General features: G+C 46.4%; 1 protein-coding gene across 2 annotated transcripts in view; it reads right to left on the bottom strand.

Annotated features, from left to right (window-relative positions):
• Nucleotides 1–13345, bottom strand: part of AACS (acetoacetyl-CoA synthetase) — a 185412-nt gene extending 172067 nt beyond the window's left edge. For both annotated transcript variants that reach the window (XR_011319189.1, XM_069756034.1), the window contains exon 1: nt 13154–13345. Coding sequence is in view for 1 of the 2 variants with exons in the window: in XM_069756034.1 (XP_069612135.1) it covers nt 13154–13283 (130 nt within the window). In the remaining variant the exon portion in view is untranslated. The remainder of the gene's footprint in view (nt 1–13153) is intronic.
• Between the last annotated feature and the right edge of the window lie 652 nt (nt 13346–13997).

Here is a 13997-nt window from a genome sequence, read left to right as displayed (position 1 = left end):
CCTTCATTTCAAATAATCTCATGCAGATCTGTGTCCGGCCCATAGTCCTGAACAGTTCCCTTACATATAAATAAAACATGGATTTCTGTGGAGCACGTTATTGGATAACAGATATCAGTGTATCATTTTATTCAGCTTCCTAAAACCTACATGCCCATGTAGACGGCTTAGTAGGGTCAGTGGCGTAGGAAGGGGGGTGCGGGGGGGGCGGTCCGCCCCGGGCGGCACAATGCTGGGGGCGGCCGGCGCTGCAGAAGAAGATAAAAAAAAAAAAAAAAAAAAAAAAAAGACGCCCCTTTAAATCTTCGGGCGGCGCCGTCCGCCGCCACGACCAGGGCCAGCTCCCCCCACCCCCGGGTCCCGCCCCCGCCCCCGCCCCCCGCTCTATACTCACCTCGCCTGGTTCCTGCGGCGCCGGCAGCTGCAGCCTCCTCTGACTCTGCGACGTCTCAGAGCAGAGGGCGCGATGACGTCACTACTGTGCGCGCCGCTCTGCCTCTCTGTCCTGAGCGTCGCAGAGCCGGAGAGACGCTGACTGCACCGGACCTGCGCTGGGAACGGGAGAGGTGAGGATTTTACTTTTTTTTTTTTTTCTTTATTTCTGACTGTCTGGGGCTGGGGCAATGCTGGAGACCATGGGGCAGAATGCTGGACATACTGGGGCAATGCTGGAGACCATGGGGCAGAATGCTGGACACACTGGGGCAATACTGGAGACCATGGGGCAGATTGCTGGACACACTGGGGCAATACAGGAGACCATGGGGCAGATTGCTGGACACACTGGGGCAATACTGGAGACCATGGGGCAGATTGCTGGACACACTGGGGCAATACAGGAGACCATGGGGCAGATTGCTGGACACACTGGGGCAATACAGGAGACCATGGGGCAGATTGCTGGACACACTGGGGCAATACAGGAGACTATGGGGCAGATTGCTGGACACACTGGGGCAATACAGGAGACCATGGGGCAGATTGCTGGACACACTGGGGCAATACAGGAGACCATGGGGCAGATTGCTGGACACACTGGGGCAATACAGGAGACTATGGGGCAGATTGCTGGACACACTGGGGCAATACTGGAGACCATGGGGCAGAATGCTGGACACACTGGGGCAATACTGGAGACCATGGGGCAGATTGCTGGACACACTGGGGCAATACAGGAGACTATGGGGCAGATTGCTGGACACACTGGGGCAATACTGGAGACCATGGGGCAGAATGCTGGACACACTGGGGCAATACTGGAGACCATGGGGCAGAATGCTGGACACACTGGGGCAATACTGGAGACCATGGGGCAGAATGCTGGACACACTGGGGCAATACTGGAGACCATGGGGCAGAATGCTGGACACACTGGGGCAATACTGGAGACCATGGGGCAGAATGCTGGACACACTGGGGCAGTACAGGAGACTATGGGGCAGAATGCTGGACACTCTGAATACTGGAGACCATGGGGCAGATCTCAGGACACATTGAGGCAATGCTGGAGACCCTGGGGCAGACTTCTGGACATACTGGGGCAATACTGGAGACCATGGGGCAGATTGCTGGACACACCGGGGCAATACTGGAGACCATGGGGCAGAATGCTGGACACACTGGGGCAATACAGGAGACCATGGGGCAGATTGGTGGACACACTGGGGCAATACTGGAGACCATGGGGCAGAATGCTGGACACACTGGGGCAGTACAGGAGACTATGGGGCAGAATGCTGGACACACTGGGGCAATACTGGAGACCCTGGGGCAGATTGCTGGACACACTGGGGCAATACTGGAGACCCTGGGGCAGATTTCTGGACACATTGAGGCAATGCTGGAGACCCTGGGGCAGACTTCTGGACACACTGGGGCAATGCTGGACACTGGGGCAGATTGCTGGACACACTGGGGGTAATATACTGGACACACTGGGGCAATGCTGGACACTGGGGGTAATATGCTGGACACACTGGGGCAGACTGCTGGACACACTGGGGAAAGGCTGGACACTGGGGCAGATTGCTGGACACACTGAGGGCAGATTGCTGGACACACTGGGGGTAATATGCTGGACATACTGGGGCAGATTGCTGGACACACTGGGGGTAATATGCTGGACACACTGGGGCAGATTGCTGGACAACATGGGGGTAATATGCTGGACACACTGGGGCAGATTGCTGGACAACATGGGGGTAATATGCTGGACACACTGGGGGCAGGACTTGAGGCATGGGCAGAATGTAGATACGGGGCATGATTGGAGACACGGGGCAGGATTGGATCATGGGGCAGGACGGATACGATGGAGGCTGGTGGGGCAGGATGTGGAGATCATATGGGGTAGAATGGATACTCATGAGGGCAGGATACGACAACATATGGCTGGAGCCAGGAATGAGATAAACGGGGCCAGGGTGGGGAATATTATTACCATAGGGGATAATTAAGGGATATTATTACTGCAGTGATGTATTTATTTTATTTTTTGAGTATACTGTTTTAAATGGGGGGGCGGTCCTGTTACTGTGCAGAGTGACACTATATCACCTTTTTTTCTTCATGTGGTGTAATGTAGAAGTTGTGAAAAATTAAGTAATGTGTTCTGCAAGCGGAGCTCGAGATAACTGTGTTATTTCCTGCAGAAACGAGTCCTGGCTGGAAGGAATGATGGCGGTCTGTGCTGGATAAAAGATGAAGGACTTCACCTAGAGACGTCACTGGTGAGTCAGTGTTACCTATACACTGACACTATACACTGTATACTATAAAGAGGTCCTGTGTATAATGTCACCAGTGATCTCTGTATTACCTCTACACAGACACTGCATACTAAGTACAGATCTCCTGTGAATACTGGCACTTATGGTGATAGTATTGTGGTTTTTTTTTTTATTACTGATCAGTATTGTAGTATTCAGTCACTATGTGGTGGTAATATGTGGTCTGGAAATGGTGCGGTGGTATTTGTCCCTTGTATGTAGTATTATTCGGTCACTATGTGGCCTGGTCATGGTGTGGTGGTATTAAGTCACAGGTGTGGCATGTGGGGGTGACACCATTAGGCCCAGTTTAAGTTCTACAAAACAGGAAAACCATTTTTGGTAACCTTTGTGTGTATTGAGCTGGAGGGGGGGGAGGGAGGGTGGGGGGGGGGGGGGGGGGGCGCCAAACTCGGGATCAGCCCCGGGCGGCAAAAGCTCTAGCTACGCCTCTGAGTAGGGTTGATATTACTAACAGATTCCCTTCAACGTCTCCATAAAAACTTCATATTGGCAATCATGACAGCATGTGCAAGCCGTCAACGCGTTTTGGGCTTAGAGTAGCTCATGTTCTCGGCAAATGTGTATAAAGTTTCAAGAGATTTTAATCCCCAAGTGCTGGATTATTGTATTTTTTAGGATTACCTTTTTCTGTAGACAAACAAGGACAGGGAACTGGGCAATATTGTGTGAACCCGATTATAACAAGGCACGTGGTGGGTGAGCAGTGAGATTATTACATCTGCTTTCGATAACAGCTGATTGGCGAGGGTGCCAGGTTTCGCAGGCCCATCGATCAGATATTGATGGCCTATCTAATATTAGGCCATCAATAAAAAAAAAGTAGTGACTGATCTCTTTCATACACATTAAATTGATATTGTTTTCGAAGATATATACAGTACGTTAGCATTCTTCGGGGATCAGCTGGTGAAGTTATACGCTAATGAGCCACAAATACAGGAGGGATGGACACTGCACGTGGTCTTCTCTTGCTAGTCCGGGCATTTGCCCAGTCTTTGACTGAAAGGTCACTTCTTTGTCAATGACCTGCCTCCTCTAGCCAAACGCTCACTCAGGCACAGCCATTGCCACGATCAGCAGTGACCGCACCAAGTAAAAAAAAAATAAAAACAAAATCAAATAAGAAAAAGAAAGACTTGATGAAGAGGGATAAACAAGTTGTGCATAAAAGCACAATGTATAAATACAAGACCAAGTAATGTCCTGATCTGGAATGGCAGCGATGCCTGCGAACCAAAGACTAGCATGTAACCTTATGTCTCTGACCAAGTGTTAGGCGATTTTTAATGAAAGAGCACGGCCTACAATGCTATTAGTGGCAACGTTATCTGATTACAGGTGGATAAGCTGCAGTGAACGATGAGGCTGCAAAATGGAACAGCTTTGAGCAAACTTCTCTACTAACATTAAAGGGAACCTTCCACATTCCCAATGCTAATAACCTACAGATACAGTGCCTTGGAAAAGTATTCATACCCCGTAAACTTGTCCACATTTTTTCAAATTACACCCGCAAACCTAAATGCATTTTATTGGGATTTTCTGTGATATACCAACATTGCACAGTTAGTATTTATGAAGTGTCAAGGAAAGATTACATGGTTTTCTAATTAATTTGAAAATTGTGATGCCCATTTGTATTCATCCCCGAGTCAATGCTTTATAGAACCACCTTACGCTGCCATTACCGTTCCATGTCTTTTAGGATATGACTCTACCAGCTTTGCACATATAGATACTGAAATTTTTGCCCATTCGTTCCTGCAAACTAGCTCTAGCTCAGTGAGATTGGATGGAGGCGTCTGTGAACAGCAATTTTTAAGTCTTGCCATAGATTCTCAATGGCATTTAAGTCTGGACTGTGACTGGGCCATCGCACAGGAATAGACTTTGATCTAAACCACTGCATTGTAGCTTTGGCAGTATATTTAGGGTCGTTGTCCTGCTGGAAGGTGAACCTACACCCCAGTCTTTAGTAGGATTTCCTCCAGTGTTTCCCAGTATTTAGCTACATCCATCTTCCTATCGTCTCTAACTAGCTTCTGCATCCCTGCTGAAATGCATCCACACAGCATGATGCTACTACCACCTTGTTTGATGGTGGTGATGGTGTTTTGAATGTGATGTACAGAGTTAGTTTTCTGCCACATGTTTTGCATTTAGGTCAAAAAGTTCTGCTTTGGTTTTATCTGACCAGAGCACTTTCTTCCTTCCTTAGAACGCTATTAACCTGCAGATTAACCCCATATCTGCAGGTTATGGCGGCATTAATGGCAAAGCACTTTACAGACATTACAAGCACTCTTCCCACTGGAGCTCATCATCTATATTTCCTATCATTATGTTTTAGGAGCGTGTGAGGAAACTGAAGTACCTGGAGGAAATCCACACAGACATAGGGAGAACATACAAACTCCTTATAGATGTTGTCCTTAGTGGGATTTGGTGAGAGAAAATGAACTTTATTCAATTCCAGTCACGAGGATGGCGCCGGCACATGTTCAGTTACCGCTCTGAGAATACGTAGTGGCAGCTGTAACCGCACCCCCCACATTGACACCAACTTATAATTGGGGCCGAATGTCAGTCAGGGCCAGGTGGAGCAGTTACAGTCGCTGCTCTGTATCCTCAGAACAAGCGTGGGTGCCACCCCCGTGACTGAAACCCAAACGCTGCTGGGGGTAAAAAAATTTCTCACCTCAGTGTTTGACTATGTGCAGGTGCCGGGCAGGTTAGTAATGCTATTAACCACCAGATTAACCCCATATTTGCAGGCAATTAGCATTTTTTCTGGTTACAGGTTCCCTTTAAGACCTAGAATTAGTGATGAACAAACGTGATCCGATAACGTCTTATTCGAGCATGGTCGGGTGTTATCCGAGCATCTGTGAGTGCTTGTTTATTATGTTCAAGTCTCTGCGGCTGCAGCTATACAGCCTCAACACAAGCTCTTGTGCTTCTGCTCACCAGGCCCCATCATGCACTAAAGTGCTGTGCGCTGCGGCACACACATCGGCGCTGGGAGCTTTCTCGGAGTTGTGCACAGCCATTTAACCTTGATGGCTGCACAGCTCCCGCTCCTTCCATGTTCTCTGTACTTCCGGTGAGGTGACGGCGCGTACACGCCAACATCTACCGGACGCTGGAAGCAGAGCTGCGCTGCTGGGAAAGACTGTGAGGCAAGTATAAAACATTTTTGTTTTCTTTATAGAATGAATTCAATAGGTGAGGGAAGGAGGGGGAACTGCAAATGATGAAGTGGGGGTAAGGAGGACTGCACATGATGAAGTGAGGGGAGTGGGGCTGCACATGATGAAGCGAGGAGAGTGGGGCTGCACATGATGAAGTGAGGGGAGAGAGGCTGCACATGATGAAGCGAGGGGAGAGAGGCTGCACATGATGAAGTGAGGGGAGAGAGGCTGCACATGATGAAGTGAGGGGAAAGAGGCTGCACATGATGAAGTGAGGGGAGTGGGGCTGCACATAATGAAGTGAGGGAAGTGGGGCTGCACATGATGAAATGGGGGGAGTGGGGCTGCACATGATAAAGTGGGCAGGTGAGGGTAACTGTAAATGATGAAGTGGGGGGGTAAGGGGGACTGCACATGATGAAATGGCGGTAAGGGGGACTGCACATGATGTATCTGAGGGGGGACTGCAAATGAAAGTGAGAGGGAGATAGGGGGCTGCAAATGATGAAGGGGCACTTCAGATGAAGGGAGGGGTTGATAGGGGACTGCAAATGATGAAATTGGGAGGTGAGGGCGACTGCAAATGATGAAATCAGTGTGAGGGACGGGGGACAGCAATTGAACTGAAGGTGGGGGGTGGTGAGAGAAAATGATGAATTGAAGGTGGGGGTGGGGAGAGCAAATTATGAACTGAAGGTGGGGGGTGGGAGAGCAAATGATGAATTGAAGGTGGGGGTGGGGTGAGCAAATGATGAATTGAAGGTGGGGGTGGGGATAGCAAATGATGAATTGAAGGTGGGGGTGGGGAGAGCAAATGCTGAATTGAAGGTGGGGTGCGGAGAACAAATAATGATAAATTTTGATGGTGGTGGAGTAAATGATGTATTGAATGTGGGATAGAGCAGTTGATAACACTGGGGAACAATTTGAAAAACATTTTCTGTTGAGTTAGGTTTTTGAGCTGATTTATACTAAAATTGGCATGCGGATTCCAAAAATGTAGTCAGTTTTTTTCTAGCACGTCAAGTTTTTCCTCCACAACTTACCTGCCAGAGAAGCACAATTGCACTGATACCTGTAATAAGACTTGTTATCTGATTACAATTCGACTCATATAGAGCTACGTGGCAACTTGTAAGAGTAGTCACAACTGAGACAGTGTGGTGAGAGGTGTGTGCAGCTCCCAATACGTCATAATTATCAATATCTTTACACAAAAAATTTATCATAGTAGGAATAAATAGGATTTGTGATAGCTTTTCTCTTCACATTGGGTGCTTAGTTGTAATTTATATATCTTTTATGATTTTTTTCTTTGTTAGTTTTCAAAGCTTGTAACTTTCCATCTCAGTGTTTTATTTACATATGTACATATTTCCTTTGTTTCAGATCATGTCTGCTCCTTCCTCTCGTCGTAAATGCCTATTTGTACTATTTAAAAAAAAAACACTTTTTAGGTACAGTAGTTTACATATTTTTGAGAAGACAGAAATCCTATAGTTCAAAAACTTGACGTGATAAAGAAAAACTGAGATCATTTCTGGATTCAGCATCCAAAAATTAGTTAAGAACAGTTGTCTGACCTCACTCCTAAAAAATTGTGTTCCCCAGTGTAATGAATAGAGGGTGGGAGAGAAACACATGACAATGAATTGGGGCGGGAGGAAAATGTAAATATAATGAATCGGGGTTAGGGTTAACGCGGGAGGTACATAGTCGGTGGCGCTAAGGATGAAGTGACTGGTAATGAATTGGGGGAAAGAGTACAGGGGCTAATTAATTTATATATTAAATGGGGAAATTGGCTATTTATAGTTAGTGGCGGATAATAATTTAAATTGTTAACTGTACACTGACACTATACACTGTATACTATATACAGAGCTCATGTGTAAAAAGTCACTAGTGATCACTGTATTATCTGTACACTGACACTATATACAGAGCTCCTGTGTACAATCTCACCGGTGATCACTGTATTACCTGTACACCCGTATACAGAGCTCCTGTGTAAAATGTCACTGGTGATCACTGTATTACCTGTACACTGACAGTAAATATAGAGTTCCTGTGTATAATGGCAATAGTTATCATTGTATTACCTGTACACTGACAATGTATACAGAGCTCCTGTGTATAATGTCACTGGTGACCACTGTATTACCTGTACTCTGACAGTAAATACAGAGTTCCTGTGTATAATGGCAATTAGTATTTTTTTTTTTTTAATTAATGATCAGTACTGTAATATTCAATCACTTTGTGGTGGTAATATGTGATTTTGTTATGGTGTGGCAGTATTTATTCCTTGCATATGCTATTATTTGGTCACTATGTGGTGGTAATATGTGGTCTGGTCATGGAGTGGCGGTACTTGTGCCTTGTATGTGATATTTATGGTCATTTAAAAAAAATGTTTGTGACACACCCCCTTAACCCCTTCATGACCTTCGGATTTTCCATATATCCGTGTTTGTTTTTCGCTCCCCTACTTCCCAGAGCCATAACTTTTTTATTTTTCTGTCAATATGGCCATGTGAGGGCTTATTGTTTGCGAAACAAGTTGTACTTTTGAACAACATCATTGGTTTTAGCATGTCGTGTACTAGAAAACGGGAACAAAATTCCAAGTGCGGTGAAATTGCAAAAAAAAGTGCAGTCCCACACTTGTTTTTTACCTGGCTTTTTAGCTAGGTTCACTAAATGCTAAAACTGACCTGCCATTATGATTCTCCAGGTCATTTCGAGTTCATAGACACCAAACATGTCTAAGTTCTTATTTATCGAAGTGATGAAAACAAATTCCAAACTTTGCTAGAAAAAAAAAAATTGTGCCATTTTCCGATACCCGTAGCGTCTCCATTTTTCATGATCTGAGGTCGGTTGAGGGCTTATTTTTTGCGTGTAGAGCTGGCATTTTTAATTATACCATTTCGGTGCAGATACGTTCTTTTGATCGCCCGTTATTGCATTTTAATGCAATGTCGCGGCGACCAAAAAAATGTAATTTTGGCGTTTCAAATTTTTTTCTCGCTACTCTGTTTAGCGATCAGCCCCGTAGTATAATGCCCAGTGATGTAGCACACAGCACAGAGCCACGTAGTATATTGTCCAGCCACGTAGTATATTGTCCAGCCACGTAGTATATTACACAGTCACGTAGTATATTGTCCAGCCACGTAGTATATTGGCCAGCCACGTAGTATATTGCACAGTCACGTAGTATATTGCACAGCCACGTAGTATATTGCAGTCACGTAGTATATTGCCCAGCCACGTAGTATATTGCCCAGCCACGTAGTATATTACCCAGCCACGTAGTATATTGCACAGCCACGTAGTATATTGCACAGCCACGTAGTATATTGCCCAGCCACGTAGTATATTGCCCAGCCACGTAGTATATTGCCCAGCCACGTAGTATATTGCCCAGCCACGTAGTATATTGTCCAGCCACGTAATATATTGCCCAGCCACGTAATATATTGCCGTTACGTAGTATATTGCCCAGACACGTAGTATATTGCCCAGTGACGTAGTATATTGCACAGTCACGTAGTATATTGCCCAGCCACGTAGTATATTGCCCAGCCATGTAGTATATTGCCCAGCCACGTAGTATATTGCAGTCACGTAGTATATTGCCCAGCCACGTAGTATATTGTCCAGCCACGTAATATATTGCCCAGCCACGTAGTATATTGCAGTTACGTAGTATATTGCCCAGACACGTAGTATATTGCCCAGTGACGTAGTATATTGCCCAGACACGTAGTATAATGCCCAGTGACATAGCATATTGCCCAGCTACGTAGTATATTGCCCAGTGACGTAGTATATTGCCCAACCACGTAGTATATTGCCCAACCACGTAGTATATTGCCCAACACGTAGTATATTGCCCAGCCACGTAGTATATTGCCCAGCCACGTAGTATATTGTGCAGCCCCGTAGTATAATACCCAGTTACGTAGTATATTGCCCAGTGACGTAGCATACAGCACAGAGCCACGTAGTATATTGTCCAGCCACGTAGTATATTGTCCAGCCACGTAGTATATTACACAGTCACGTAGTATATTGCACAGTCACTTAGTATATTGGCCAGCCACGTAGTATATTGCACAGTCACGTAGTATATTGCACAGCCACGTAGTATATTGCCCAGTCATGTAGTATATTGCCCAGCCACGTAGTATATTGCAGTCACGCAGTATATTACCCAGCCACGTAGTATATTGCACAGCCACGTAGCATATTGTCCAGCCACGTAATATATTGCAGTTACGTAGTATATTGCCCAGACACGTAGTATATTGCCCAGTGACGTAGTATATTGCCCAGACACGTAGTATATTGCCCAGTGACATAGCATATTGCCCAGCTACGTAGTATATTGCCCAGCCACGTAGTATATTGCCCAGCCACGTAGTATATTGCCCAGCCACGTAGTATATTGCCCAGCCACGTAGTATATTGCCTAGTGACGTAGTATATTGTGCAGCCACGTAGTATAATGCCCAGTTACGTAGTATATTGCCCAGTGACGTAGCATACAGCACAGAGCCACGTAGTATATTGTCCAGCCACGTAGTATATTGCCCAGCCACGTAGTATATTGCCGTTACGTAGTATATTGCCCAGACACGTAGTATATTGCCCAGACACGTAGTATATTGCCCAGACACGTAGTATATTGCCCAGACACGTAGTATATTGCCCAGACAGGTAGTATATTGCCCAGTGACGTAGTATATTGCCCAGTGACGTAGTATATTGCCCAACCACGTAGTATATTGCCCAGTGACGTAGTATATTGCCCAGCCACGTGGTCTATTGCCCAGTTACGTAGTATATTGTCTAGTGACGTAGTATATTGCCCAGTTACGTAGTATATTGCCTAGTGACGTAGTATATTGCGCAGCTACGTAGTATATTGCCCAGCTACGTAGTATATTGCCCAACCATGTTGTATATTGCCCAGTCACGTAGTATATTGCCCAGTTACGTAGTATATTGCCCAGTGACGTAGTATACAGCACAGAGCCACATAGTATATTGGACAGCGAAGTAGTATACAGCACAGAGCCACGTAGTATATTGCCCAGCCAGGTTTGTCACAGGTTAAAAAATAAACATATACTCACCTTTCCGAGGGCCCCTTGTAGTCCACGGCAGTTTGCGGTTCCAGGATTGGTATCAGAGCGCAGGAACTGTGGTGACGTCACGGTCACATGACCGTGACATCATGACAGGTCTTTGTAGCGCAGTCGCGCAGGGCCTGTGATGACGTCGCAGTCACATGATTGTGACGTCATGGCAGGTCCTTCTCCCATACCATCTTTGCCACCGGAACCTGCAACGGAAGATGGCGGCCTGCGTGAGCGACTACGGAGGGTGAGTATAGCAGGTTTTTTTTTCTACTTATTTTTAACATTACATTTTTTACTATTGATGCCGCATAGGCAGCGTCAATAGTAAAAAATTGGGGACACACAGGGTTAATAGCGGCGGTAATGGAGTTCGTTACCCGCGGCATAACGCGGTCCGTTACCGCCGGTATTAACCCTGTGTTAGCGGTGAACGGAGTATGCGGGCGAAAGGCACTGACTGCCGGGAGTAAGGAGCGGCCTATGCGGCATCAATAGTAAAAAATGTAATGTTAAAAATAAATTAAAAAAAAACCTGCTATACTCACCCTCCGTAGTCGCTCACACAGGCCGCCATCTTCCGTTGCAGGTTCCGGTGGCAAAGATGGTATGGGAGAAGGACCTGCCATGACGTCACAATCATGTGACTGCGACGTCATCACAGGCCCTGCGCGCCTGCGCTACAAAGACCTGTCATGATGACAGGCAGCTGGCGAGACCAATCAGCGAATGAATAACCGTGACAGACAGAAGGACAGACAGACGGAAGTGACCCTTAGACAATTATTATTTTGAATGGGGCGAAAGGAAGGTGATTTAAAGTTTTATATATTTTTTTTTTTCCACATTTTTTTTTTAACTTTTGCCATGCTTCAATAGCCTCCATGGGAGGCTAGAAGCTGGCACAACTCGATCGGCTCTGCTACATAGCAGCGATCATCAGATCGCTATGTAGCTGAATTGCAGGCTTGCTATGAGCGCCGACCACAGGGTGGCGCTCATAGAGGTCTCAACTTCCTCCATTAACGTCCGCGGTGCCTGCGCTGTAATTTTTTGGGGGGCATGCGCAGTTTGCGCTGCCCTTCCACTCCTTCAACTTAGAGCGCAGGCGCCGGGGACGTTAATGGAGGAAGTGGAGGCGGCGCCCGGAGCATTGAGCGACGGCTGGGAGGAGTTTGTGTCAGGGGGGAAAACACATGCCCCCCTAACAAACTACAGGTATGAGGGACTAATTATAAAAACGAATATTTTAGCGTAGGAAGGGACCCCAACTAAAAGAGCCACCTTGACAGAATGCAGCATTAGTGCTGCACAAGGTGGCTCTTTTAGTTAAAAACGCCTGGGAGGGTGACAGGTTCCCTTTAAAGGGACTGTCACCTGAATTTGGAGGGAACAATTTTCAGCCATAGGGGCGGGGCTTTCTGGTGTTTGATTCACCCTTTCCTTACCCGCTGGCTGCAATATTGGATTGAAAATTGTTCCCTCCAAATTCAGGTGACAGAGTCCCTTTAAGTTCTATGAGCAATAAAATTTAATGATAATGTATATATTTTACCCGGAAAATCCTGTGTATTCATTGCATCATTCTTAAATCTTCATAAATAAACTACATACATGTTGTAGAATACCCGATGCGTTAGAATCGGGCCCCATCTAGTATATAATACTTATATATCCATTCGCTAAGTTGGGGGCCACTAAACCACAACCATGTTGCCATGCAGATGTGATGTCACTGACCCCAGCCAGGGTCAGGGCATGATGTCAGCGGAGACATCGGTACCAGCAGCAGGCTGTGATTGGCTGACGTGACGTGCTGTGACATCATCAGGGGGTCTGGGCATCGCTGGCACAAGAATGGCAAATAATCAACAAGTCATTTATGAGCATATGACAGCTGCCAACATGCCCGCCTGGTATGCTCCCGCTGCACTGATGGACTGTGCCCCATGCTCCACCACCTGTGCATATGAGGCCAGGGATGCCAGCACTTTTTGTCACCATGCCCAGCAGCACTCACCCAGCCTGAGCCCATGGCTCGTGTTCACCCTGGCTCTGAACTGGTCCATCTGGGTGATTTTCTTGGAGTCCGGGTACCACATCACTTTAGACTCCATGATCTCCTCGCTGAGCTCCTCCTTCTCACACATGGTGGCGGCTGCTGCTGAGTCTCCAGCTCTCTCTCCCACTCTCTGCAGCTACTGACACGCTCTTATTTACTTGTTACAACAAAGTGACTGTAACCTTCCGCGCAGTGATTATCAAATAGTCCCTCGTTCCCCACCTGCCAAGCCCGGTCTTTTTGGTGTCCTCTGCTCCTCTGCGTCTGGGGTCAATGTGATTTTTTTTAACCTGATGGAGGTCTTCTCTTGGGAAATAGTCTGCATGATGCAAAAAGTGACATTTATTTAGTAATGGTATTATTGCTCAGGGCGGGATGAGGCCACAGGGGAAGAAGAGTTTTTTTTTTGGGGGGGGGTTTATGTGCAAGTAGCTGTCTATTCCTATTTCCTTGTGTAGTTAAGTGGCATCAATTACATGAAAAAATATCTAATTTAAAAAAAAATTATAGCAAATTGTATTAGCATAATCTAAAATGATGACCATTGTCTGAGATGTGTCCATCCAGCTATAGTAAAACTACAAGTCCCAGAGGGCAATAAGCACTGAGGACTGGCACGGCTGGTGCATGTGGCATGTTGGGCATGGAACAGTTGAAGCTCAACAGGTTGCAGAGCCCTAGTCTGGACAGGAGGCAGAGCAAGAGTTAACAGTTTTCCCTCTGATCAGCTTTGTACTCCACCAGGGAGAAGTATGGTAAATGGAGGTAAGGCAGGGGGGTGATGCAGGTAGAAAGGAGAGTA

The sequence above is a fragment of the Ranitomeya imitator genome, chromosome 1 (assembly GCF_032444005.1).
Source record: "Ranitomeya imitator isolate aRanImi1 chromosome 1, aRanImi1.pri, whole genome shotgun sequence".
Taxonomy (NCBI): domain Eukaryota; kingdom Metazoa; phylum Chordata; class Amphibia; order Anura; family Dendrobatidae; genus Ranitomeya; species Ranitomeya imitator.
Note: the sequence above shows the minus strand (reverse complement) of the source record. Positions and strands in the feature narration are given on the sequence as shown.